The following is a 27,727-nucleotide window of genomic DNA, read 5'->3' on the forward strand; positions in this document are numbered from 1 at the left end:
GAGTGGGGGGTGTATTGGAGTGGATTGAGGAGACTGTAGTGGAGTGGTGTGGAGTGGGGGGTGTATTGGAGTGGATTGAGGAGACTAGTGGAGTGGGGGGTGTATTGGAGTGGATTGAGGAGACTGTAGTGGAGTGGTGTGGAGTGGGGGGTGTATTGGAGTGGATTGAGGAGACTGTAGTGGAGTGGTGTGGAGTGGGGGGTGTATTGGAGTGGACTGAGGAGACTGTAGTGGAGTGGTGTGGAGTGGGGGGTGTATTGGAGTGGATTGAGGAGACTGTAGTGGAGTGGTGTGGAGTGGGGGGGTGTATTGGAGTGGATTGAGGAGACTGTAGTGGAGTGGTGTGGAGTGGGGGGTGTATTGGAGTGGATTGAGGAGACTAGTGGAGTGGTGTGGAGTGGGGGGGTGTATTGGAGTGGATTGAGGAGACTGTAGTGGAGTGGTGTGGAGTGGGGGGTGTATTGGAGTGGATTGAGGAGACTGTAGTGGAGTGGTGTGGAGTGGGGGGGGTGTATTGGAGTGGATTGAGGAGACTAGTGGAGTGGTGTGGAGTGGGGGGTGTATTGGAGTGGATTGAGGAGACTGTAGTGGAGTGGTGTGGAGTGGGGGGGGTGTATTGGAGTGGATTGAGGAGACTGTAGTGGAGTGGTGTGGAGTGGGGGGTGTATTGGAGTGGATTGAGGAGACTGTAGTGGAGTGGTGTGGAGTGGGGGGTGTATTGGAGTGGATTGAGGAGACTAGTGGAGTGGGGGGTGTATTGGAGTGGATTGAGGAGACTGTAGTGGAGTGGTGTGGAGTGGGGGGTGTATTGGAGTGGATTGAGGAGACTGTAGTGGAGTGGTGTGGAGTGGGGGGTGTATTGGAGTGGACTGAGGAGACTGTAGTGGAGTGGTGTGGAGTGGGGGGTGTATTGGAGTGGATTGAGGAGACTGTAGTGGAGTGGTGTGGAGTGGGGGGGTGTATTGGAGTGGATTGAGGAGACTAGTGGAGTGGTGTGGAGTGGGGGGTGTATTGGAGTGGATTGAGGAGACTAGTGGAGTGGTGTGGAGTGGGGGGGTGTATTGGAGTGGATTGAGGAGACTGTAGTGGAGTGGTGTGGAGTGGGGGGTGTATTGGAGTGGATTGAGGAGACTGTAGTGGAGTGGTGTGGAGTGGGGGGGTGTATTGGAGTGGATTGAGGAGACTAGTGGAGTGGTGTGGAGTGGGGGGTGTATTGGAGTGGATTGAGGAGACTGTAGTGGAGTGGTGTGGAGTGGGGGGGGTGTATTGGAGTGGATTGAGGAGACTGTAGTGGAGTGGTGTGGAGTGGGGGGTGTATTGGAGTGGATTGAGGAGACTGTAGTGGAGTGGTGTGGAGTGGGGGGTGTATTGGAGTGGATTGAGGAGACTGTAGTGGAGTGGTGTGGAGTGGGGGGTGTATTGGAGTGGATTGAGGAGACTAGTGGAGTGGTGTGGAGTGGGGGGTGTATTGGAGTGGATTGAGGAGACTGTAGTGGAGTGGTGTGGAGTGGGGGGTGTATTGGAGTGGATTGAGGAGACTGTAGTGGAGTGGTGTGGAGTGGGGGGTGTATTGGAGTGGATTGAGGAGACTAGTGGAGTGGTGTGGAGTGGGGGGTGTATTGGAGTGGATTGAGGAGACTGTAGTGGAGTGGTGTGGAGTGGGGGGTGTATTGGAGTGGATTGAGGAGACTGTAGTGGAGTGGTGTGGAGTGGGGGGTGTATTGGAGTGGATTGAGGAGACTAGTGGAGTGGTGTGGAGTGGGGGGTGTATTGGAGTGGATTGAGGAGACTGTAGTGGAGTGGTGTGGAGTGGGGGGGTGTATTGGAGTGGATTGAGGAGACTGTAGTGGAGTGGTGTGGAGTGGGGGGGGAGGGGGAGGAAGAGGAAGAAAGGGAATTTACAGAGAAGGAAGAGATCAAGCGTGGGGGGTACAACAGGGAGTTGAGCTTTCTCACAGCAGGAACTAGTCACTTCACGCCCAGCGGGACGTGCTGCTGTGGGGGCCGAGGCGTTGGTCACTTTCACCAGGAGCACAAGGAGCTGACTGCCCGCTCCTGCCCTCCTGCCCTGCAGCCCTGCTCTGGACACCCGCTGGGCACAGGAGGCTGGCCGCTGGCAGACTGACCTCACCAGCACACTGGCTCCTCTTTACCGACTCCACCCTCGCACACGCTCTCGGACCCGCTGGTGCGTCAGGGATTCGATCCCACTGCCAACTTTTTTAGCTGACTATTTTCTTAAATAATTTCCTTGCCTTTCTACAACGTGCATTTATAAACTGTAACATATAAACTGCGGGCTGGCGCACTGCGATTCGGATTTTGGAAATCTTCGGAGAGGATGCTGACTGCGGATTGGGACTGCCCGCCCAGGAGCCTGGAGCGGTCCGTGGGAGTGGGAGGGAGAGGCTGGCGCGGGCCCAGGGGAGGCCCGTTCAGGGATCGAGTCCTGGGACCTCGACGCTGCTCTGGCACCTGTACGCTACAGGTGGATCGAGCCAGCCAAGACGGCCCAACACGGGCCTCGTCTGACCTTTCTGCTCCTCGATCTCTCCGGGTGGTGTCTCTGTTCCTCACAGGTAGCTGCCACCACCTGTGTCTTCGGCCAGTGCCTAGCGAGCTGTGCCTGGCACTCGTACTCTCCCGTGAAGAGGGCTTGAGGCAGCAGAGTGCCTGGCTCTGACGAGGGCTGGCGCTGTTAGAAACACTGCCCTGGTTTCTGAGGGAAGGGTGCGGCTCTCTCTCTTTCACCCGACCCCCTCTTCTCTCCCTCCCCCCTCATCCTTGCCAGCCCTGGCCAGAGGGGTCAGGTGCCCCTTCCCTGACCCGACCTGCGGGGGGAGCCCTCTCCCTGCGTTCAGCTCTCCAGGGACGGGCACGGGCTTCACAGAGAGCTCTTCTGTCCCTCTGCCAGACCCCAGGGGCACTCCTGCGCCAACACGGACGCGCCTGGGTGATAGGAGACGCTGCGCGGCCATCTCGATCCGTCCCGTTTTAGGGGGATGATCACCTGATAATCCTTGGGAACGAAGCCTCTGACATTCCTGGAAACAGGGCAAGCAGGGAGCACGCCAGGCAGGAAGGATGCCCCGGCGTTTCCAGGCGACACAATCTTCTGCTGCTGCTTCTCCGGGGAGGACTGGATATTGCAGTGACTTCTGCAAGTGGTGGACTCGCAGACTTTCTTCCGAGGGCTGAAGAAAATCGCAGGTGACACATGAGCACACGTCTGTGACATCAAACAGGCGCTTACAGTGTAGACAAAACCTGTCTCTAAAGTTCAAATGGCCCTGATTGAAGAACACAGACGTCATTAGCACTGGGACGTTGTATACCTGCCTTTGCTGAGCACTGACTTTGTGCATCAGCCCTGTAGAGAGCTCACATGCCCAGCAGAGATCATCAGCATTGCGTCAGGTGCAGGCCCCACAGAGAGGCCTGCAAGCATGCTGAAGAGCTGCGCTTTGACAGGTTCGTAAATACTGCGAGAGCACAAACAGCAGGCAGAGCAACACTGCAGCGAGACTCCCTAGGGAGGCTCATACCGACTGTAGTGCCAACACTATTCTATAAGAGGACATTTTGTTTTCACATACAAAAAGAAACAGAAAGGACAGCACACGTTGATATAAAAGGCCCAGTTGTTTGCTGCAGGGGTTTGGGGTTCGAGAGCGAGGGCACAAAGATGTTTACCAAAATGAACTGCTTGCTTTTTGTATTAAAAAAGGGGGGTAGCGAGCAGGCGGTCTGTGTATACGTGGGTCTGCATGTGTGGAGAGAGTGTGAGCGCGTGACCAGTCAGGTTCCCCTCAAACTCTGCGGAGACTGGGGGGTGCAGTCTGCTGACGAATGATCTAAACATGGACGGAACCTTTTTCCTCATTGCACAAGTACTTTGCAAGCACAGGAGGGCAGCACACACATATTAGAGACAAGCACAGCAGGGTAGGAGAGGGGGGGTTAGGACAGAGCACATGGTTACAGGATGATCAGACACGGTACATTCTCATTCACAGGACCGCTCACCTCTCTAGAGAGGTGCAGGACGAACAGACGCCGGTGTGTTTCACTTCTCTGCTGGCTCTGTCCGGCTGTCATACTTTATCGATTCCTTTTCACTGACTGACCCGCTGGTGTCCTGGAAGACTGCATTTTTAAAGGCTGCCATTTCTTTTGTAAATTCATTGCATGGTGTCGAACAGTTATGAATTATATAAAGAACAAAAAAAAAGGTTAAAAAAATCCTTGTGAAGCTGCCGCCACTGTGCGGCGCGCGGCCAAGTGTTTTGTGAACTTTCTAGGTGTTTCTGTGTCCCGGTCATTTTCTTGTTTGTTTTAGATTGGGGGATAAGATATTGAAAAAAAAGAACAAAAATAAATAAAATGCATTCCTGTTTGTTAATTGTAACGTTGACAGTTGATTGTTCTGGTCCTAGGAAATGTTTTAAAACAATAAACAAGCTGTTTTCTAAAACCGCTGGAGCCGAGTTTCTCTGCGCTGTGGTTGTAGTCGGGCACGCTGAAGGGGAAAACTGAGAGACGACGCGTTTAATAATTATTATAATTGATAATCGCTAACACTTACTACAGCGCTTTTCTGGACACTCCACTCAAAGCGCTGTACAGGTACTGGGGATCCCCTCCACCCCCGCCAGTGTGCAGCCCCACCTGGATGATGCTCCAGTCCTCTCCCCACACACCAGCTCTCAGTGGGGAGGAGAGCAGAGTGATGAGGCCAGTTCAGAGAGGGGGGTTATTAGGAGGCCATGATTGGTAAAGGACAGGGGGAAATTTCACCACTCCTACTCCTTTTGAGAAACACCCTGGGATTTTTAATGACCACAGAAAGTCAGGACCTCGGTTTAATGTTTTAAATAGTGTGGTGTAATTTAAGTAGTGTCCCTGTCACTATCCTGGGGCATTAGGACCCACACACACCGCAGGGTGAGCGCCCCCTGCTGGCCCCACTAACACCTCTCCCAGCAGCAGCCTGAGTTTTTCCCAGGAGTCTCCCCTCCAGGTACTGGCCAGGCTGAGCTTCAGTGGGCTGCCAGCTGGGAGTTGCAGGGTGATATGGCTGTTTAAAGCACTGAGCTCCAGTGCCACTTCTGCTCCACTCTTTGGTCTGTGAAAGGACACCCATTTGAAATTGCAAAAGGATGTTCATGTGAAAGGCAACAATTTATCCCTGAGGGGGCAATATGTATCATGTGTTATCCAGGTGGGGCCTCACACTGGTGGTGGTGGAGGGGATCCCCATTATCTGTACAGCGCTTTGAGAGGAGTGTCCAGAAAAGTGTAAGCAATTATTATTATCATATTCACCTGCTCTCTAGTAGCTGCAGGGCGAAAGCAAATCTCACGCCGCGATTCAAAGCACCACGACTGGGCTCTCCTCGGCGTGCAGGAAAAAGACAAAGAAAACTTCACCTTCTTAACTTTCTTCACATTCGCCTCAACGTTCAACGCGACAGGTAGGAAGGGGAGGGGTGAAGAGAACCAGCATGCCTCGCCCGTAGCTCCCGGATCTCACCTGGGCAGGTGCGAGGTGCACGTCACGCCGCGTCACGCCCACCGGGGGCCACAGGTAGGGACGCCCTGAGCAGTCGGGGCCGCTGCCTGGTTACAGTTCTCCTGTTGCCCAGGGTTTACCGACCACGCCCCGTGTGAATTCGGTAAAGATTTAAGATTTTATTATTTGGTGAAACGGCTGGACAGGTGCACTAAGTACAACTAGTGATTTCGCTCGGGAAACGTTACTCCCGAGTGCGTTTAACGTCAGTCACAATATTCCGCCGCAGCTGTCGCCGTCATCGGTTTTTTAAAGAAGTATTTTTCGCTTAGAGATCATCGCGGAATTAAACGAAGACGGGGGAAAGAGGAGATCGAAAAGGTGAGAGAAATGTTTAGCAGGCGCCGGTAGCAGACGGGACGCGGTTTCGGGCTGGATTACCAGGATGATGGTTTGTGTTGTGTGCCGCTTCCACTGTGGCGGAAATGGCCGAACCCCGGTGTTACTTCAGCTACTGTCACAGTACAGCGTTGCATGTGTTGTGTAACACGTGTGCGTGTTGATCACACCGTTATGTGTGCTGCTCGGTGTGTTACTGTACTACTGTGTTGCAGGAGAGGAATGTGTGCTGTTCGGTGTGTTACTGTACTACAGTGTTACAGGAGGTGTGTGTGCTGTTCGGTGTGTTACTGTACTACAGTGTTACAGGAGGTGTGTGTGTGCCGATCAGTGTGTTACTGTACTACAGTGTTACTGGAGGAGTGTGTGCTGATCGGTGTGTTACTGTACTACAGTGTTACAGGAGGTGTGTGTGCTGATCAGTGTGTTACTGTACTACAGTGTTACAGGAGAGGAGTGTGTGCTGATCGGTGTGTTACTTTACTACAGTGTTACAGGAGGAGTGTGTGCTGATCGGTGTGTTACTGTACTACAGTGTTACAGGAGGTGTGTGTGCTGATCAGTGTGTTACTGTACTACAGTGTTACAGGAGAGGAGTGTGTGCTGATCGGTGTGTTACTTTACTACAGTGTTACAGGAGGAGTGTGTGCTGATCGGTGTGTTACTGTACTACAGTGTTACAGGAGGTGTGTGTGCTGATCGGTGTGTTACTTTACTACAGTGTTACAGGAGGTGTGTGTGCTGATCGGTGTGTTACTGTACTACAGTGTTACAGGAGGAGTGTGTGCTGATCGGTGTGTTACTTTACTACAGTGTTACAGGAGAGGAGTGTGTGCTGATCGGTGTCTTACTGTACTACAGTGTTACAGGAGGAGTGTGTGCTGATCAGTGTGTTACTGTACTACAGTGTTACAGGAGGTGTGTGTGCTGATCGGTGTGTTACTGTACTACAGTGTTACAGGAGGAGTGTGTGCTGATCAGTGTGTTACTTTACTACAGTGTTACAGGAGAGGAGTGTGTGCTGATCGGTGTCTTACTGTACTACAGTGTTACAGGAGGAGTGTGTGTTGATCAGTGTGTTACTGTACTACAGTGTTACAGGAGGAGTGTGTGTTGATCAGTGAGCATTAAGCTATTACAGTCAATTGAAGGAATCATAAAAAATCTGTACCAGATTTAACCATGGTTTGATTTAAATCATTACTACTAGTAAAAGGGTAAAAATAAAATAGAAATAAGTATTTTAACTACCCGTTTTATTTTAGCTCATGAAATTGGGTCCGTATTCATTTTCAGATAGCTAGAAGTTAAAAATGATTTCGACGTTATACTCTGTTCATGACACGCTGTTTAGCTTTATAAGTTAAGATAAGATGGATAAGATCACTCTATTGGCCATATACAATTTCTTGCATTAGGAATTTGTCTCCTCACAGACCCCAGCTTGCTCTCCATGAGACACACAGACAGGGAGAGAAGCTGGGGGTCAGAGCGCAGAGTCAGCCATTTATACGGCGCCCCTGGAGCAGTTGGGGTGAAGGGTCTTGCTCAGGGGCCCAACGGAGCAGCATAATTTTGCGGACAAGACAAAAGTTAATCGGAGTATGCGCTCCTGTCGAAGTTTCATCCAGGTTTTCAGTACAATAAATCGTCTGTGGCCGAGGACGGGGAAATTCAGCGACAGGTAGCCAGGCGAGGGCGCACGCCTCGGTTTTCGGTGCCATTACTTTAAGAAAAGCTGATGTGGATTTAAGATCGCAGAGCGGCTACAAATAAAAGGTAAACGCCACAATATTTGCACAATAACATCAGTTCAAGTATAAACATGAGCAGATATTAAATTCTTCAAGAATTTAGATAGGTGTATGTTAAGTATCGCACACGGGCTTTCTAAATGACTACGCTGATAACATGCAGAACTTCATACCGTGTAAAAATGTTGCAATATTCTGGTTAGAATTGCGACTTCAACAGTCACGACTCGGTCGTCCATCTTCGATTTAAGTAAGGGCTCTGAATTCCCCAGCACAGACAGGCATTTGGTTAAAACCTGAATTTCGCGTTTTGCCCCCATACCTGCAGGTATGCGTTTGACAAGACCCGAAACTGGCTGACCCGTGTAGTTCCGGAGTTTAAAGTCTGTAATCCTCCAAAACCCACCTCAGTGAGCTGAAAAGGGGTTGGTATTGAGTATTCAGCGTGTGGGTTTGCGCCTGTGGTTTTATCTTTTTAATATCGTTAATCTGTTGGGTGGTTGTCCCCCACGGTGGTTGGTTTGTCTTAGCGGTTAGATCCTGAGTCTCAGCCCGAGTTTCGAGGGGGTGTGAGAAGGCAGTGAGTCGACAGGAAAACTCGGTGATGCGGGTCTGTAAAGGCCGAAAGTGCCGACCGGTGGAAAAAAAAAAAGAAGTCTGTGGAGATGCGGTATGAATCATCCTTTTTAGAAAATGATTGCAGATGTTTAACGGGTTAATTGAGGTTTCTGTAAATGAAACGTCTGAGCACACGAGTTCATGGCGAACTCAAATTCAGAATTGCTTTATTGTCATAACTAACACGGAGGCTTTAGTTGGAAGCATGATGCTCAAATGACGAACGTGTGCGTTTAAAAATTAGGAATCGATCTAGTTCACAATTTACACTTCTTTTTATGTCAGTCTTAAGGTATCGATGTTCATCTAAATGGTAATGGCATTGATCGTTAAAAAAATGAACCGCTGCTAGTTGAGACTCACTCAATTGATTACTCGTTTATATAGATCCGAATTTTACGGCAACTTCTAACCTTTAATTTAGTTGTTTTGTTTTTTCTTAAGGGGAGTCAGGAGGTCAGTTCAGCACTACGTTTCGCTTTGTTTCGCGCATGCGCTGTTGTGCGGCACTTGTGAGGTGTCTGAAATAATAATAATAATAATAATAATTAATAATTGCTTACACTTATATAGCGCTTTTCTGGACACTCCACTCAAAGCGCTTTACAGGTAATGGGGATCCCCTCCACCACCACCAATGTGTAGCATCCACCTGGATGATGCGACAGCATCCATAGTGTGCCAGTCCTCTCCCCACACAGCAGCTCTCAGTGGGGAGGAGAACAGAGTGATGAAGCCAGTTCAGAGAGGGGGGTTATTAGGAGGCCATGATGGGTAAAGGCCAGGGGGGGAATTTGGACAATGGGGATTAAGAACAGGTTGTGCAGCAGACGTTTCACTGCAGAAACGTTCGAACGTGATCTGTAGGCAGAGTTAATAAGTAGGTAGCATTTGTCGACAAAAGAGTCTCAAAATTGACAGCAGTATTTCTGCTGGATTAAAAGAGCTGTTTTGGCAAGCCTGCTGGTTTGCAGTGTAATAGGGCCACCTCACCTCACCTCACCGGACATCTTCTGGCCTCGTTCTGAAACTCAGCACATGGCGCTGCGCACACCTGGACATTTTGGCTCTTCTGTGATGTAAATCGGAGGTTTTTCAAGTTACTGTGCACGTGTCACTTTTATTGCCGTCTGGAAATACACTCACTGACGCTGATTCTTTCCAGCCCCCGGAGATGAAAATAGTGGTGCAGTTGCCCTTTAACGAGGCGGTGAAAGGAGCCGTACAGGTCCTTCTGAGGGTCTTCTTGGTGGCCGGCCGCGCTGTGTCCAGTGAGAAGGACAAGCCGGTGAGGGACAGGACTCCAGGCTGTCATGGTGGCCTGCGGCCTGACCCCTGTGTGTGTCCGTCTGTAGGAGCTGTCTGCCTGTCCGGAGTCCAGCGCATCACGGTGCACCGAGGACCCAAGATGAGGCTGGCTGGTACGCGTGGGGCCACTGAAGCACTTGGGGGCTGGGGGCAGCTTTTGGGTATTCCTGGTGTCCTGCCCACCCCAGGCAGGCCACTGCAGCTCGGCTGAGCTGCCTCTCATACTCCTGTCCTGCTCCCTTTCCTCAGTCTCAGTGCAGTGTGAGAGTATACTAACCTCCCCTTCCTCAGTCTCAGTGCAGTGTGAGAGTATACTAACCCCCCTTCCTCAGTCTCAGTGCAGTGTGCAAGTATACTAATCCCCTTTCCTCAGTCTCAGTGCAGTGTGAGAGTATACTAACCCCCTTTCCTCAGTCTCAGTGCAGTGTGAGAGTATACTAACCCCCTTTCCTCAGTCTCAGTGCAGTGTGAGAGTATACTAACCCCCCTTCCTCAGTCTCAGTGCAGTGTGCAAGTATACTAATCCCCTTTCCTCAGTTTCAGTGCAGTGTGAGAGTATACTAACCCCCCTTCCTCAGTTTCAGTGCAGTGTGAGAGTATACTAACCCCTTCCTCAGTTTCAGTGCAGTGTGAGAGTATACTAACCCCCCTTCCTCAGTCTCAGTGCAGTGTGCGTGTATACTAACCCCCTTTCCTCAGTCTCACTGCAGTGTGAGAGTATACTAACCTCCCCTTCCTCAGTCTCAGTGCAGTGTGAGAGTATACTAACCCCCATTCCTCAGTCTCAGTGCAGTGTGAGAGTATACTAACCCCCATTCCTCAGTCTCAGTGCAGTGTGAGAGTATACTAACCCCCTTTCCTCAGTCTCAGTGCAGTGTGAGAGTATACTAACCCCCCTTCCTCAGTCTCAGTGCAGTGTGCAAGTATACTAATCCCCTTTCCTCAGTTTCAGTGCAGTGTGAGAGTATACTAACCCCCCTTCCTCAGTTTCAGTGCAGTGTGAGAGTATACTAACCCCTTCCTCAGTTTCAGTGCAGTGTGAGAGTATACTAACCCCCCTTCCTCAGTCTCAGTGCAGTGTGCGAGTACACTAACCCCCCTTCCTCAGTCTCAGTGCAGTGTGCGAGTACACTAACCCCCCTTCCTCAGTCTCAGTGCAGTGTGAGAGTATACTAACCCCCTTTCCTCAGTCTCAGTGCAGTGTGAGAGTATACTAGCCCCCTTTCCTCAATTTCAGTGCAGTGTGAGAGTATACTAACCCCCCTTCCTCAGTTTCAGTACAGTGTGAGAGTATATTAACCCCTTCCTCAGTTTCAGTGCAGTGTGAGAGTATACTAACCCCCCTTTCTCAGTCTCAGTGCAGTGTGAGAATATACTAACCTCCCCTTCCTCAGTTTCAGTGCAGTGTGAGAGTATACTAACCCCTTTCTCAGTCTCAGTGCAGCATGAGAGTATACTAACCTCCACTTCCTCAGTCTCAGTGCAGTGTGAGAGTATACTAACCTCCACTTCCTCAGTCTCAGTGCAGTGTGAGAGTATACTAACCCCCTTCCTCAGTCTCAGTGCAGTGTGAGAGTATACTGACCTCCCCTTCCTCAGTCTCAGTGCAGTGTGAGAGTATACTAACCCCCCTTCCTCAGTCTCAGTGCAGTGTGAGAGTATACTAACCTCCCCTTCCTCGGTCTCAGTGCAGTGTGAGAGTATACTAACCTCCCCTTCCTCAGTCTCAGTGCAGTGTGAGAGTATACTAACCCCCCTTCCTCAGTCTCAGTGCAGTGTGAGAGTATACTAACCTGCCCTTCCTCAGTCTCAGTGCAGTGTGAGAGTATACTAACCCCCCTTCCTCAGTCTCAGTGCAGTGTGCGAGTACACTAACCCCCCTTCCTCAGTCTCAGTGCAGTGTGAGAGTATACTAACCCCCCTTCCTCAGTCTCAGTGCAGTGTGAGAGTATACTAACCTCCCCTTCCTCAGTCTCAGTGCAGTGTGAGAGTATACTAACCCCCCTTCCTCAGTCTCAGTGCAGTGTGAGAGTATACTAACCTCCCCTTCCTTGGTCTCTTGGCCCCCCTGACCCCCTCGCCCATGCCCTGTCTCCCTGTCTCCCTGCAGGGCCTCTGCGCGCCCTGGTGGTTGTACTGACCGTGGGTATGACCTGGATCCTGGGTAGCGCCATCTTCGGGGCGGACAGGGGGATCATCCTGGTGCGCCAGCTGCTGAGCGGTGAGGATCGGAGCCGCTGGGATCTCTCTCCCTCTCTCTCTCGCTCCCTGTCCCTCCCCCAGGAGCGCGGGTCAAGCTCTCTTAACCACCCCTGTCAATTCTGTTCCTGATCCAGCGGGGCCCGTCGCGTCAGGGCCCGCGTCGGGCTGTGGCCGGGACCGAGAGCCCAGCGCAGAATTCCAGCAGCAGCGGGACTCCCTCCCCCCCCGCTCCTCCCTCGCTCTCGGCACAGTATGGATGCACCTCGGCGATCCGTATGGTGGCGGTCAGCATGGCCCTGGCCCTTCACCCCCCCCCCGTCCGGAGTGCGGTGCCAGCATGGCGAAGCTGGCCGGGCGGAGAGGGCGTTCAAACCGCTCTCGCCCCTCGGCCTTGCCCTCCCTCCCTCCCTCTGCTTGTCTGCACTAACAGGGGCAGGCATGACTTACCCCGGTCAGTGCAGAGTGTGTGTGGGGGGGTCTCCCTGTCAGTGGTGGGCGACTATAACCTCTTTCAGCTTGACCCTGCACTGACGGTGCCCTGCTTTTCAAGCCCCCCTGACGTAAGAGTTGAGACTAACCCTTGCATCGTGGGTTGCCTGCGTCGCCCGTCACTACACTCTGCGCTGGAGGTCTGCTGTGCCTTGGTGGTTTGAAGAGTGTTTCCGATTTTGGGAATCTGCAGTTTCTTTTTCTGTTTAAATGCTTTTGCCTTAATTTAGGAGAGGTGCATCTCTGGCCGACGTGCCCGCAGGGCTGCAGGGGGTGCCGTTTTGTGAATGGCAGCCCTTGAGAACCCCCCCCGGAAGCAGGAAATTCTTGATGGCGCTTTCTGCATGGTGTGATGAGGGAAATCAGAGGGGATCGTTTGGGACGGGACGGATCGTAGCTGTGCTCTCTGCTGCTTGTCCTCAGCTGGGACTGAGGGGGGTTTGTGCTGGGGGCTCCAGGGAATTGTGTGTGGTAGAGGCTGGTGAGGAGGAGGTGTGAGTCCCTGGTCAGTCGGCTTGTATTGGTAGCCAGAGCACTGCCTCTCCACCTCTCGTGGTCACATGGTCATGTGGTCAGGGGTTGGCCATACCTTCTCACCACGAGGAAGATCAGTAAAAAAAAAATAACTGTGATCCCAGTCTGTGCGTTAGTCGGGTCTGGACAGTACATTGTTGTGTGCCTTGCGTGTTACTGATACATACAGACGCAAGGGGATCACTGCTGTTTCAGTGTCAGGGAAGACAAGGAGATGCTCTTATTGGGTTTCCTGACCCATGGGCTACAGTATTACACCACACCACCTGCCAGGGTAGTCAGTGTTTGTTGACTCCGGTCCAGTGTCCAGTTATATAGCCTTGCAGTGCAGTTGGTGTCAGGGCCCTATAGCTGGTAAAACCCGCGATAGATCAAGTTATTCTGGCCTGGGAGTCCCGGTTTGTCCTTTAAGGGGTCTCTCGGATACTGAGGGTGCATGTGAGTGGTTTCTGGAACTGGATCATTCTGGCCTGTCTGTAGCTTGGTCAGGGGGCTGGTTCTTCATGACTGTGGTTGTCCTGGCTGGCTTTAATTTTGCATTCTCTCTCTCCTTCTCTCTCTTTGACCCTCCCTCCTCCCCTGTGGCCCAGCTCCCAGCGAGGTGATCACTCCAGGTAAGAGTCGCACTCCCATCTGTAATGGTGGTCCGGTCCAGGGGGGCTCCCAGAGAGGTGTGGGGCTTGTCACATCTCACATCTCGCATGTAGGGATGCACGGAGTCACAGCGCAGTCCTGTGAAGGTTTGAGACGAGTTTGATTTGTGACAGAAACGGCCGTTTCCAGGGAACACTGGAAGAAAAAACACCCCCAGTGGATCCCCCACAGTGTCCTGCATCCGAGCAGCGTTACAGAGGGTTTTATAGTCAGAGTCCAGGCATGGGCACCCAATTTTATTACCATAAATAGGTATTTAGGAGTGACCATTCCACTTATGGCCCAGTGGCTATTCCCGATAACGTTATCCCTGCCTTTCAGTTACTCCTGAGGTGTCACGTCCACCAGTTATTTCTGACACAATCGCATGCAGCAGGTGTCCGTTTTAACCTTTGAGTACTCCTGTGTGTCACAGACCTCCAGAGGCAGTTTCCTTAATCGTGTTGTCATGACTTTAGAAATATAGACAGCAGAGGCCTGGTTCAGGGCTTAAACTGAGGCTACAGTGCACTCAAGCCAGGCCAGGAGTAATGACCCCCCAGGCCAGAGGCAGATTTCTGCACATCCGTGTAACTGATTTCATTACTGGCTCTGCAGAACTCCTCCAGGACCTGCATGAGAGAGACCCTCTGGTCCTGACAGCACGCAGGACTTGGGTTCGACTCTCCTCCGCTGTGTAGCTGTGACTGTCGATTGTAATGAGAACTCACCCAGGTTTCGGTCACATTTCGCATGAGCTCTTAGCGTCTCTCTTGCCCCCTCACACTGCCCTCCACACAGTTGCACAGGACCAGTTTGCCAGGGGTGGTCTCGCTCAGTGCAGTGTGTGTGTACAGCAGTGTGTGTATTAACCCCTCTGTCTCAGTGCAATGTGTCTATTAACCCCTCTGTCTCAGTGCAGTGTGTGTGTACAGCAGTGTGTGTATTAACCCCTCTGTCTCAGTGCAGTGTGTGTGTACAGCAGTGTGTGTATTAACCCCTCTGTCTCAGTGCAGTGTGTGTACAGCAGTGTGTGTATTAACCCCTCTGTCTCAGTGCAGTGTGTGTATTAACCCCTCTGTCTCAGTGCAGTGTGTGTGTACAGCAGTGTGTGTGTTAACCCCTCTGTCTCAGTGCAGTGTGTGTGTTAACCCCTCTGTCTCAGTGCAGTGTGTGTATTAACCCCTCTGTCTCAGTGCAGTGTGTGTGTACAGCAGTGTGTGTATTAACCCCTCTGTCTCAGTGCAGTGTGTGTGTACAGCAGTGTGTGTATTAACCCCTCTGTCTCAGTGCAGTGTGTGCTTACAGCAGTGTGTGTATTAACCCCTCTGTCTCAGTGCAGTGTGTGCTTACAGCAGTGTGTGTATTAACCCCTCTTGTCTCAGTGCAGTGTGTGTGTACAGCAGTGTGTGTATTAACCCCTCTGTCTCAGTGCAGTGTGTGTGTACAGCAGTGTGTGTATTAACCCCTCTGTCTCAGTGCAGTGTGTGCTTACAGCAGTGTGTGTATTAACCCCTCTTGTCTCAGTGCAGTGTGTGTGTACAGCAGTGTGTGTATTAACCCCTCTGTCTCAGTGCAGTGTGTGTGTACAGCAGTGTGTGTATTAACCCCTCTGTCTCAGTGCAGTGTGTGTACAGCAGTGTGTGTATTAACCCCTCTGTCTCAGTGCAGTGTGTCTATTAACCCCTCTGTCTCAGTGCAGTGTGTGTGTACAGCAGTGTGTGTATTAACCCCTCTGTCTCAGTGCAGTGTGTGTGTTAACCCCTCTGTCTCAGTGCAGTGTGTGTGTACAGCAGTGTGTGTGTTAACCCCTCTGTCTCAGTGCAGTGTGTGTGTACAGCAGTGTGTGTATTAACCCCTCTGTCTCAGTGCAGCGTGTGTGTACAGCAGTGTGTGTATTAACCCCTCTGTCTCAGTGCAGCGTGTGTGTACAGCAGTGTGTGTATTAACCCCTCTGTCTCAGTGCAGTGTGTGTATACAGCAGTGTGTGTATTAACCCCTCTGTCTCAGTGCAGTGTGTGTATTAACCCCTCTGTCTCAGTTCAGTGTGTGTATTAACCCCTCTGTCTCAGTGCAGTGTGTGTATTAACCGCTCTGTCTCAGTGCAGTGTGTGTCTCAGTGCAGTGTGTGTATTAACCCCTCTGTCTCAGTGCAGTGTGTGTGTACAGCAGTGTGTGTATTAACCCCTCTGTCTCAGTGCAGTGTGTGTGTACAGCAGTGTGTGTATTAACCCCTCTGTCTCAGTGCAGTGTGTGCTTACAGCAGTGTGTGTATTAACCCCTCTGTCTCAGTGCAGTGTGTGTACAGCAGTGTGTGTATTAACCCCTCTGTCTCAGTGCAGTGTGTGTATACAGCAGTGTGTGTATTAACCCCTCTGTCTCAGTGCAGTGTGTGTGTACAGCAGTGTGTGTATTAACCCCTCTGTCTCAGTGCAGTGTGTGTATTAACCCCTCTGTCTCAGTGCAGCGTGTGTGTACAGCAGTGTGTGTATTAACCCCTCTGTCTCAGTGCAGTGTGTGTGTACAGCAGTGTGTGTATTAACCCCTCTGTCTCAGTGCAGTGTGTGTTAACCCCTCTGTCTCAGTGCAGTGTGTGTGTACAGCAGTGTGTGTGTTAACCCCTCTGTCTCAGTGCAGTGTGTGTGTACAGCAGTGTGTGTGTTAACCCCTCTGTCTCAGTGCAGTGTGTGTATTAACCCCTCTGTCTCAGTGCAGTGTGTGTATTAACCCCTCTGTCTCACTGCAGTGTGTGTATTAACCGCTCTGTCTCAGTGCAGTGTGTGTCTCAGTGCAGTGTGTGTATTAACCCCTCTGTCTCAGTGCAGTGTGTATTAACCCCTCTGTCTCAGTGCAGTGTGTGTGTACAGCAGTGTGTATTAACCCCTCTGTCTCAGTGCAGTGTGTGCTTACAGCAGTGTGTATTAACCCCTCTTGTCTCAGTGCAGTGTGTGTGTACAGCAGTGTGTGTATTAACCCCTCTGTCTCAGTGCAGTGTGTGTGTACAGCAGTGTGTGTATTAACCCCTCTGTCTCAGTGCAGTGTGTGTACAGCAGTGTGTGTATTAACCCCTCTGTCTCAGTGCAGTGTGTGTATTAACCCCTCTGTCTCAGTGCAGTGTGTGTGTACAGCAGTGTGTGTATTAACCCCTCTGTCTCAGTGCAGTGTGTGTGTTAACCCCTCTGTCTCAGTGCAGTGTGTGTGTACAGCAGTGTGTGTGTTAACCCCTCTGTCTCAGTGCAGTGTGTGTGTACAGCAGTGTGTGTATTAACCCCTCTGTCTCAGTGCAGTGTGTGTGTACAGCAGTGTGTGTATTAACCCCTCTGTCTCAGTGCAGTGTGTGCGTACAGCAGTGTGTGTATTAACCCCTCTGTCTCAGTGCAGTGTGTGTGTACAGCGGTGTGTATTTACCCCTCTGTCTCAGTGCAGTGTGTGTATTAACCCCTCTGTCTCAGTGCAGTGTGTGTGTACAGCAGTGTGTGTATTAACCCCTCTGTCTCAGTGCAGTGTGTGTGTTAACCCCTCTGTCTCAGTGCAGTGTGTGTGTTAACCCCTCTGTCTCAGTGCAGTGTGTGTGTACAGCAGTGTGTGTGTTAACCCCTCTGTCTCAGTGCAGTGTGTGTGTACAGCAGTGTGTGTGTTAACCCCTCTGTCTCAGTGCAGTGTGTGTATTAACCCCTCTGTCTCAGTGCAGTGTGTGTATTAACCCCTCTGTCTCACTGCAGTGTGTGTATTAACCGCTCTGTCTCAGTGCAGTGTGTCTCAGTGCAGTGTGTGTATTAACCCCTCTGTCTCAGTGCAGTGTGTGTATTAACCCCTCTGTCTCAGTGCAGTGTGTGTGTACAGCAGTGTGTGTATTAACCCCTCTGTCTCAGTGCAGTGTGTGCTTACAGCAGTGTGTGTATTAACCCCTCTTGTCTCAGTGCAGTGTGTGTGTACAGCAGTGTGTGTATTAACCCCTCTGTCTCAGTGCAGTGTGTGTGTACAGCAGTGTGTGTATTAACCCCTCTGTCTCAGTGCAGTGTGTGTACAGCAGTGTGTGTATTAACCCCTCTGTCTCAGTGCAGTGTGTGTGTACAGCAGTGTGTGTATTAACCCCTCTGTCTCAGTGCAGTGTGTGTGTTAACCCCTCTGTCTCAGTGCAGTGTGTGTGTACAGCAGTGTGTGTGTTAACCCCTCTGTCTCAGTGCAGTGTGTGTGTACAGCAGTGTGTGTATTAACCCCTCTGTCTCAGTGCAGTGTGTGTGTACAGTAGTGTGTGTATTAACCCCTCTGTCTCAGTGCAGTGTGTGTGTACAGCAGCGTGTGTATTAACCCCTCTGTCTCAGTGCAGTGTGTGTATTAACCTCTGTCTCTATTCTCAGAGCCCAGGCCACGCAGGTATAAGTGTGGTCTGCCCTCACCCTGTCCTGATCGACATTTTGCCTTCCGAATTGTCAGTGGGGCGGCGAATGTCATCGGGCCCAAAATCTGTCTGGAGGACAAAATGTGAGCCTTTGGGTTTTTCTTTCTCTATCTCGTCTGTCTCTTCTCGGACCTGGTGTGGAACCAGTGTGTGTCATGAACCCGTCTTTCTCTCTCCACCAGTCTCGTCAGCAGCGTGAAGAACAATGTCGGCAGGGGGTTGAACATCGCGCTGGTCAATGGTAAGGACTGAATGCCCGTGTCGGAATAGAGAGTGTGTGCTACCGTGCTTCCTGGGAGACAGTGTGCAGTGTCTGCGGTCCGGGGGGGTGTCAGTCAGTCTGTGTGCAGTCTGGAGGTGTGTCTGTGTGCAGTCTGGAGGTGTGTCTGTGTGCAGAGTGGGGGTTTGTCTGTGTGCAGAGTGGGGTTGCAGTCTGGAGGTGTGTCTGTGTGCAGTGGGGGGTTGCAGTCTGGAGGTGTGTCTGTGTGCAGAGTGGGGTTGCAGTCTGGAGGTGTGTCTGTGTGCAGTGGGGGGTTGCAGTCTGGAGGTGTGTCTGTGTGCAGTGGGGGGTTGCAGTCTGGAGGTGTGTCTGTGTGCAGAGTGGGGGTGTGTCTGTGTGCAGTGGGGGGTTGGAGTCTGGAGGTGTGTCTGTGTGCAGTGGAGGGTTGGAGTCTGGAGGTGTGTCTGTGTCCAGTGGGGGGGGTGTGTCTGTGTGCAGTGGGGGGTTGCAGTCTGGAGGTGTGTCTGTGTGCAGAGTGGGGTTGCAGTCTGGAGGTGTGTCTGTGTGCAGTGGGGGGTTGCAGTCTGGAGGTGTGTCTGTGTGCAGTGGAGGGTTGCAGTCTGGAGGTGTGTCTGTGTACAGAGTGGGGGTGTGTCTGTGTGCAGTGGGGGGTTGGAGTCTGGAGGTGTGTCTGTGTGCAGAGTGGGGGTGTGTCTGTGTGCAGAGTGGGGTTGCAGTCTGGAGGTGTGTCTGTGTGCAGAGTGGGGGTTTGTCTGTGTGCAGTGGAGGGTTGCAGTCTGGAGGTGTGTCTGTGTGTAGAGTGGGGGTTTGTCTGTGTGCAGTGGGGGGTTGCAGTCTGGAGGTGTGTCTGTGTGCAGTGGGGGGTTGCAGTCTGGAGGTGTGTCTGTGTGCAGTGTGTTGGTGTGTCTGTGTGCAGTATGGGGTTGCAGTCTGGAGGTGTGTCTGTGTGCAGTGGGGGGTTGCAGTCTGGAGGTGTGTCTGTGTGCAGTGGGGGGTTGGAGTCTGGAGGTGTGTCTGTGTGCAGTGGGGGGTTGCAGTCTGGAGGTGTGTCTGTGTGCAGTGGGGGTGCAGTGTATGGTGTGTCTGTGTGCAGAGTGGGGGTGTGTCTGTGTGCAGTGGGGGGTTGCAGTCTGGAGGTGTGTCTGTGTGCAGTCTGGAGGTGTGTCTGTGTGCAGAGTGGGGTTGCAGTCTGGAGGTGTGTCTGTGTGCAGTATGGGGTTGCAGTCTGGAGGTGTGTCTGTGTGCAGTATGGGGTTGCAGTCTGGAGGTGTGTCTGTGTGCAGAGTGGGGTTGCAGTCTGGAGGTGTGTCTGTGTGCAGAGTGGGGTTGCAGTCTGGAGGTGTGTCTGTGCAGAGTGGGGTTGGAGTCTGGAGGTGTGTCTGTGTGCAGTATGGGGTTGCAGTCTGGAGGTGTGTCTGTGTGCAGAGTGGGGGTTTGTCTGTGTGCAGTGGGGGGTTGCAGTCTGGAGGTGTGTCTGTGTGCAGTGGGGGTTTGTCTGTGTGCAGTGGGGGGTTGCAGTCTGGAGGTGTGTCTGTGTGCAGAGTGGGGGTTTGTCTGTGTGCAGTGGGGGGTTGGAGTCTGGAAGTGTGTCTGTGTGCAGTGGGGGGTTGCAGTCTGGAGGTGTGTCTGTGTGCAGTGGGGGGTTGCAGTCTGGAGGTGTGTCTGTGTGCAGAGTGGGGTTGGAGTCTGGAGGTGTGTCTGTGTGCAGTGGGGGGTTGCAGTCTGGAGGTGTGTCTGTGTGCAGTGGGGGGTTGGAGTCTGGAGGTGTGTCTGTGTGCAGTGGGGGGTTGCAGTCTGGAGGTGTGTCTGTGTGCAGTGGGGGTGCAGTGTATGGTGTGTCTGTGTGCAGAGTGGGGGTGTGTCTGTGTGCAGTGGGGGGTTGCAGTCTGGAGGTGTGTCTGTGTGCAGTCTGGAGGTGTGTCTGTGTGCAGAGTGGGGTTGCAGTCTGGAGGTGTGTCTGTGTGCAGTATGGGGTTGCAGTCTGGAGGTGTGTCTGTGTGCAGAGTGGGGTTGCAGTCTGGAGGTGTGTCTGTGTGCAGAGTGGGGTTGCAGTCTGGAGGTGTGTCTGTGTGCAGAGTGGGGTTGCAGTCTGGAGGTGTGTCTGTGCAGAGTGGGGTTGGAGTCTGGAGGTGTGTCTGTGTGCAGTATGGGGTTGCAGTCTGGAGGTGTGTCTGTGTGCAGAGTGGGGGTTTGTCTGTGTGCAGTGGGGGGTTGCAGTCTGGAGGTGTGTCTGTGTGCAGTGGGGGTTTGTCTGTGTGCAGTGGGGGGTTGCAGTCTGGAGGTGTGTCTGTGTGCAGAGTGGGGGTTTGTCTGTGTGCAGTGGGGGGTTGGAGTCTGGAGGTGTGTCTGTGTGCAGTGGGGGGTTGCAGTCTGGAGGTGTGTCTGTGTGCAGTGGGGGGTTGCAGTCTGGAGGTGTGTCTGTGTGCAGAGTGGGGTTGGAGTCTGGAGGTGTGTCTGTGTGCAGTGGGGGGTTGCAGTCTGGAGGTGTGTCTGTGTGCAGTGGAGGGTTGCAGTCTGGAGGTGTGTCTGTGTGCAGAGTGGGGGTTTGTCTGTGTGCAGTGGAGGGTTGCAGTCTGGAGGTGTGTCTGTGTGCAGAGTGGGGTTGGAGTCTGGTGGTGTGTCTGTGTGCAGTGGGGGTGCAGTGTATGGTGTGTCTTTATGCAAGGTGTTGATGCAGTCTTGGGGTGCGTCTGTTTGCAGTGTAACCCAACTACCTCTCTTCTTTATTAGGTGTGACCGGGGAGTTGCTGGATGCAAAAGCTTTTGACATGTGGGCTGGAGGTGAGAAGATTGGCAGTAGGGTCCGCCAGTGAAGTTTGCTTTGGAGTATTTAAATGCCATTAATATTATTGAATCAAATGATTTTGCTGCTTGTCTTCTTTTTCCTGTTTACATTTTCTGCCACTGCTTTTTCTCAAGGCACTCAGTGCAGTGTGTGTATTAACCCCTCTGTCTCAGTACAGTGTGTGTGTACAGCAGTGTGTGTATTAACCCCTCTGTCTCAGTGCAGTGTGTGTGTACAGCAGTGTGTGTATTAACCCCTCTGCCTCAGTGCAGTGTGCGTGTACAGCAGTGTGTGTATTAACCCCTCTGTCTCAGTGCAGTGTGTGTGTACAGCAGTGTGTGTGTATTAACCCCTCTGCCTCAGTGCAGTGTGCGTGTACAGCAGTGTGTGTATTAACCCCTCTGTATCAGTGCAGCATGTGTATTAACCCCTCTCTCCCTCTGTCTCCTAGATGTCAATGATCTGCTGAAGTTCCTGAGGCCACTGCATGAAGGGACATTGGTGTTTGTGGCGTCTTATGACGATCCGGCTACTAAGTGAGAGCTCTCCCTGTCACGGTCTTTGTTACACAAATAGGAACATAAGAAAAGTTTCAAGCAGGCATCCTAGCCTGTGTGGTAGTGAGCTAAAGAACTAACAGCTAAGATCCTTTCACCCAAGCTCTGCCTGCTTCACACTCTCCATCTCCTCCATCCCTGTCAGCTCCCACCCCTCGCCTCGCCTACAGCAGCCCTGCTGAGTGACCTCTCCCTCTGCCTGCGCCCCTGGCAACCTCTCTCCCTCACTCACATCGCTCTTCACCTGTCTCCCTCTCTCCCCCCTGGCCTCGTGTCTCCCTCTCTCAGGATGAACGGTGAGGCGCGGAAGATCTTCGAGGAGCTGGGCAGCAGTGTGGTGAAGGAGGTGGGGTTCCGGGACAGCTGGGTGTTTGTGGGGGCCAAGGGCATCGAGAACAAGAGTCCCTTTGAACAGGTGGGCATTCGTACGGAGCAGAGCATGTGCACACACAGGCAGAGAGCTACAGCACACACACACACGCACACAGGCGGAGAGCTACAGCACGCACACAGGCGGAGAGCTACAGCACACACACAGGCGGAGAGCTACAGCACACACACAGGCGGAGAGCTACAGCACACACACACACGCACACAGGCAGAGAGCTACAGCACACACACACAGGCAGAGAGCTACAGCACACACACACAGGTGGAGAGCTACAGCACACACACGCACACAGGCGGAGAGCTACAGCACACACACACGCACACAGGCGGAGAGCTACAGCACACACACACACGCACACAGGCGGAGAGTTACAGCACACACACACACGCACACAGGCAGAGAGCTACAGCACACACACACGCACACAGGCGGAGAGTTACAGCACACACACACACAGGCGGAGAGTTACAGCACACACACACGCACACAGGCGGAGAGCTACAGCACACACACGCGCACACACAGGCGGAGAGCTACAGCACACACACGCGCACACACAGGCGGAGAGCTACAGCACACACACACAACACACACAGGCAGAGAGCTACAGCACACACACGCGCACACACAGGCGGAGAGCTACAGCACACACACAGGCGGAGAGCTACAGCACACACACACACGCACACAGGCGGATAGCTACAACACACACACACACAGGCACACACAGTCACACACGCACAGGCGGAGAGCTACAGCACACACACACGCACACAGGCGGAGAGCTACAGCACACACACGCACACAGGCGGAGAGTTACAGCACACACACACACGCACACAGGCGGAGAGTTACAGCACACACACACACGCACACAGGCAGAGAGCTACAGCACACACACACGCACACACAGGCGGAGAGTTACAGCACACACACACACGCACACAGGCGGAGAGCTACAGCACACACACGCGCACACACAGGCGGAGAGCTACAGCACACACACGCGCACACACAGGCGGAGAGCTACAGCACACACGCGCACACACAGGCGGAGAGCTACAGCACACACACACAACACACACAGGCAGAGAGCTACAGCACACACGCGCACACACAGGCGGAGAGCTACAGCACACACACTCGCACACACAGGCGGAGAGCTACAGCACACACACGCGCACACACAGGCGGAGAGCTACAGCACACACACACACGCACACAGGCGGATAGCTACAACACACACACACACAGGCACACACAGTCACACGCACAGGCGGAGAGCTACAGCACACACACGCGCACACACAGGCGGAGAGCTACAGCACACACACGCGCACACACAGGCGGATAGCTACAGCACACACACAGGCGGAGAGCTACAGCACACACACACACGCACACAGGCGGATAGCTACAACACACACACACACAGGCACACACAGTCACACACGCACAGGCGGAGAGCTACAGCACACACACACGCACACAGGCGGAGAGCTACAGCACACACACACTCACACAGGCGGAGAGTTACAGCACACACACACACGCACACAGGCGGAGAGTTACAGCACACACACACACGCACACAGGCAGAGAGCTACAGCACACACACACGCACACAGGCGGAGAGTTACAGCACACACGCACACAGGCGGAGAGTTACAGCACACACACACACAGGCGGAGAGTTACAGCACACACGCACACAGGCGGAGAGCTACAGCACACACACGCGCACACACAGGCGGAGAGCTACAGCACACACACGCGCACACACAGGCGGAGAGCTACAGCACACACACACAGGCGGAGAGCTACAGCACACACACGCACACAGGCGGAGAGCTACAGCACACACACACACAGGCACACACAGTCACACACGCACACACACAGGCGGAGAGCTAATGCACGTGCAGAGAACCACAGCCCATGATATTTCACAGACACGCCCGGCAGCCCTGTGGCCTGGCCGTTCTCCCAGTGGCTTTGACTGCCCAGTAGCTGGGCGGCAGTGGGGCGAGGTGTGCTGTGTCGCCCTCTGACCTGCTCACTCACCCGGCGTTCTCTCTGGCCCCCAGCGCATGAAGAACAACAAGAACAGCAACAAGTACGAGGGCTGGCCCGAGGCGCTGGAGATGGAGGGCTGCATACCTCAGCGCCCCACTGAGGACCACTAGAGCCCCCGACCCCCGACCCTCGACCCCGGCCCTGACCTCTGGACAGCACTAGCAGCCGTGCCGACCATCCCGGCGATGTTACTGACTGACTCCAGACCGGGCTGGGACTGGTCACCGGACCGCTGCCCGGCGGTGGACAGGGGGACTGCCGGACACGCCGACAGGGAGCAGGCGGCCTGTTTGGCGGTTCTGACCCTGAGCGCCAGCAGGGAGGCCCAGCTGTCGTGTTTCACACACACACACACACACACACGCGCGATCGAGAGGAGTACTGCGACACCAGTACAAACTGGAGTTTCCTTTTTAAAATCCACATTCACACTTTAATGATCAGAATGCTGGAGGTGGCGGTTCACAGCGGTGGTGGGGGGGGGGGTGTCCTGGATGTCTAAATCCTCGTTTCCGGGCCTCGGCCCCAGGACTGAGCTCACCGCCGGAACCTGCCTGCAGTGTGTGTCTGCGGTGTCTTTCACCCTGTCTGGGGTGGTGCAGTGCGTGCAGACCGCACTGCGACCGGGTTCCTCCGGGGGGCGCTGTCACAGTCTGCTCGGGTGGCCTTGACCTGAAGCAGAGCCCCCCCAGGCAGCGCCAGCTCTCCTCTCCCTGCCCACTGCTCGTCCTGGGGGGAGACCGCGGGCAGGGGGGCGTCTGCGGGCGCCGGGGTGTTCGCGGCCCCTAACGAAAAGGCCGTGGAAGATGGAAGACCCTGCGGGGGGCCACAGGTTGCCGAGACGGGCCGAGGCAGGAGAGGGGGACTGACCTCCGGACCAGCGTGGATCTCCGTCTCCGGGCCAGCAGCTTCGGACACTCACGGCTCAGCTGCTCACCGGGCTCGGGCAGTCACGGTGTTCTTGCAGAGGAGAAATATTCAGAGATATCAGGACTGTGGGGAAAACTGATGTTTTCGGCTCTGGGACTAAGGGATCGTTTTTAGATGGACCTCTCGCTGGTCGTGTCTCCTGGGTTGAGGCGATGAGTTGGGTACACTGCCCCCTTCTGGGGTGTTTTTTTTCACTACGCAAAACTTTGCTGCAGTAACTCTTAAAGAGAAGCTCAGGTGGTACAGTGTCTCTCGTGTGTCGCCCCGTCTGTGACTGAGCCCCCCTGCCGGTATCACCCCTTGTCTGTGACTGAGCCTCCCTGTGAGTGTCGCCTCCTGTCTGTGCCTGAGCCCCCCTGTCTGTGACTGAGCCTCCCTGTGAGTGTCGCCTCCTCTCTGTGCCTGAGCCCCCTGTCTGTGACTGAGCCTCCCTGTGAGTGTCGCCTCCTCTCTGTGCCTGAGCCCCCTGTCTGTGACTGAGCCTCCCTGTGAGTGTCGCCTCCTCTCTGTGCCTGAGCCCCCTGTCTGTGACTGAGCCTCCCTGTGAGTGTCGCCTCCTGTCTGTGCCTGAGCCCCCCTGTCTGTGACTGAGCCTCCCTGTGAGTGTCGCCTCCTCTCTGTGCCTGAGCCCCCTGTCTGTGCCTGAGCCCCCCTGTCTGTGCCTGAGCCCCCCTGTCTGTGACTGAGCCTCCCTGTGAGTGTCGCCTCCTGTCTGTGCCTGAGCCCCCTGTCTGTGCCTGAGCCCCCCTGTCTGTGACTGAGCCTCCCTGTGAGTGTCGCCTCCTGTCTGTGCCTGAGCCCCCCTGTCTGTGACTGAGCCTCCCTGTGAGTGTCGCCCCCTGTCTGTGCCTGAGCCCCCTGTCTGTGCCTGAGCCCCCCTGTCTGTGACTGAGCCCCACTGCTAGTGTTGCCCCCCTGTCTGTGACTGAGCCCCACTGCTAGTGTTGCCCCCTGTCTGTGACTGAGCCCCCCTGCTAGTGTTGCCCCCCTGTCTGTGACTGAGCCTCTCTGAGTTTGGCGAGACCCCAGGTCTCTGTTGAGGTGCTCCTGAGGAAGCGTCGGAAGAATGCCATTATTTATTGTTATTGCAGTCCGTCTGCTCAAATGAAGGTCGGCAGGAGAAACAGGACAGTTGTGATATTATAGTTCATCACATCTAATAAACTGTGCTGCTTGTAGCTTTTAGACAGTAAAAGATTTTTTTTTAGCTCAAAACGGTCTCGAGTGCGGTAGAATCACAGTGCGCTGGATCCTAAGTGACTTTCCAGAAATTGCCTTTGGGGTTTTCTTGATCTCATGACTGGGGAGTTTTGTGATGGTCAGAGTGTAATACTTGTTTGTGTCAGTGATTCCGTTTGTCTTTGACTGAATCGGAAGCACGGAGATGGTACCGTAGGTGTGGAAAAGAGCTCAGCTGGGAGACCCCGGCTTTGTTCTGTCTCGAAATGAAGCCGTTTGTTTCTGTTGCACTAACATGGGCAGCACCCTGGCTGAACTGGGGCGCTGCTGGACCAGGTTCGGGGACCCCTGGGTTACAGTGCTGCTGGAGGGCAGTCCGAGTCCTGTCTGCCTCGCAGTGTGATCCACCTCATGTTGTACTGTGAGCTGGAGGCACAGACTGGCACAGGTCTCACCGGCGATGAAGCAGAAAGGCCGTTCTGTGTGTGTTTGTGCGCGGGAGCGAAGGCGGTCAGGAGCTGGTGCGATACCAGTTCCTGAGCTTTCACGGAATGTGTTCTTGAGCTCGACAAAGCCCGATCTTGAAAGTTAATGGTGGGCACTGCCCGTCAATCCTGCAGGTGACGTGCTCGTTAAACCGCGCTCGTCTTAGACAGCTGCTCCCCCAGCCTGCAGCTCTGAATAACGTGGAGGAAGGGCTCTCTTCTGTTCCTCCCTCCGGGTGGATGTCCCCTTCGCCCGCCCGCCTCGTCTCTGGGGCTGAGGGTTTGCTCCTTCGAGCTCTTGGCGTGACTTGGAGAAACCAGGGCAGTCATTGAACTCGGGCGATGCCATCTTCCTGTTCTCAATCCACTTAAGACGTCGCCCCCCCGCCCCCTCGCACTACAAAAAGGAGTCCTCAAAGGGCTTCGGTGCCTATTTCCACACCCGCTGTCACACACGGAGGCCAAAATGTCAGAACCCCCGGCCACCGCCCTCCCCGCCACAGTACCGCCGCGTACCGAGGCGCACTGGGGCAGCACAGCCTTGAACGGCACCGCAACCTGCGCAACTGACCCCCTGTCCTCTCTTCCGGCCCGACCTCATCGCCTGCCCGGCGACCTCTCTCTCTCTCTCTCTCTCTCTCTCTCTCTCTCTCTCTCTCTCTCTCTCTCTCTCTCTCTGAGGGGTCTGACAGGAGGGTGATGGGATACTGGGGGTGTGCTGCAGCCGACACTACGCCTGCTCAGTGGGCCTGGGCTCGGGCTGATGGGATACCTGCTCTTGGCGTTAGTGACTGTCAGATGCGTCTTATTTGCCATGGAGTGCTTAGTAGGGAGTTTCTGGACGTGCGGATGTTGCCGTGTCCGGGAATGTTATCAAGCCTGGTGTTGTGTCTCTTCCTCTCTCTGGCTACCACTGCGAGTGCACACAACTGAAGGGCCCTACGCAGACGCTGCAGGCCAAGGCGCAGGGCATTCTGGGAGTTCTGCTGGTGGTCTCCCATGAGCCCGTAGCGGTACAGTTGTTTCTCCAGACGCGTTGGCGTGTTTCCTGAATCCCTCCACACCGCGATACCCCAGAGTATTCACAGAGCCCAGTACTTACAGAGCTGTAAAAGCTGGAAAGTCTGGAGGTTTGAATGCCTTGCGTATTAGTCCAGGACCTTCATACCCAAAATTGGCACCCTGCCGTCGGATTATAACCAGCTTCTAAAAATGACGGAGAGTCGTGAATT

The 27,727-nt window shown here is 53.7% G+C and overlaps 1 protein-coding gene across 2 annotated transcripts; it reads left to right on the top strand.

The window, feature by feature from the left end:
* The first annotated feature begins 5,585 nt into the window (after positions 1-5,585).
* On the top strand, positions 5,586-26,046 carry fam3a (FAM3 metabolism regulating signaling molecule A). Of its 2 annotated transcripts, none has more exons than XM_088909199.1 (10): positions 5,586-5,893; positions 9,639-9,704; positions 11,702-11,812; positions 13,407-13,430; positions 17,811-17,934; positions 18,034-18,092; positions 20,823-20,873; positions 21,329-21,413; positions 21,723-21,849; positions 23,913-26,046. In XM_088909199.1, the coding sequence occupies exons 2-10, from the start codon at positions 9,692-9,694 to the stop codon at positions 24,009-24,011; spliced, it is 693 nt and encodes a 230-aa protein (XP_088765325.1). In that variant the 5' UTR covers positions 5,586-5,893; positions 9,639-9,691; the 3' UTR covers positions 24,012-26,046. The 2 variants fall into 2 exon arrangements, with proteins under 2 accessions (XP_088765325.1, XP_088765324.1); XM_088909198.1 differs by lacking the exon at positions 5,586-5,893 and adding an exon at positions 7,608-7,690.
* The last annotated feature ends 1,681 nt before the right edge of the window (positions 26,047-27,727 follow it).

The sequence above is a fragment of the Atractosteus spatula genome, chromosome 2, assembly GCF_055471065.1.
Source record: "Atractosteus spatula isolate fAtrSpa1 chromosome 2, fAtrSpa1.hap1, whole genome shotgun sequence".
Taxonomy (NCBI): domain Eukaryota; kingdom Metazoa; phylum Chordata; class Actinopteri; order Semionotiformes; family Lepisosteidae; genus Atractosteus; species Atractosteus spatula.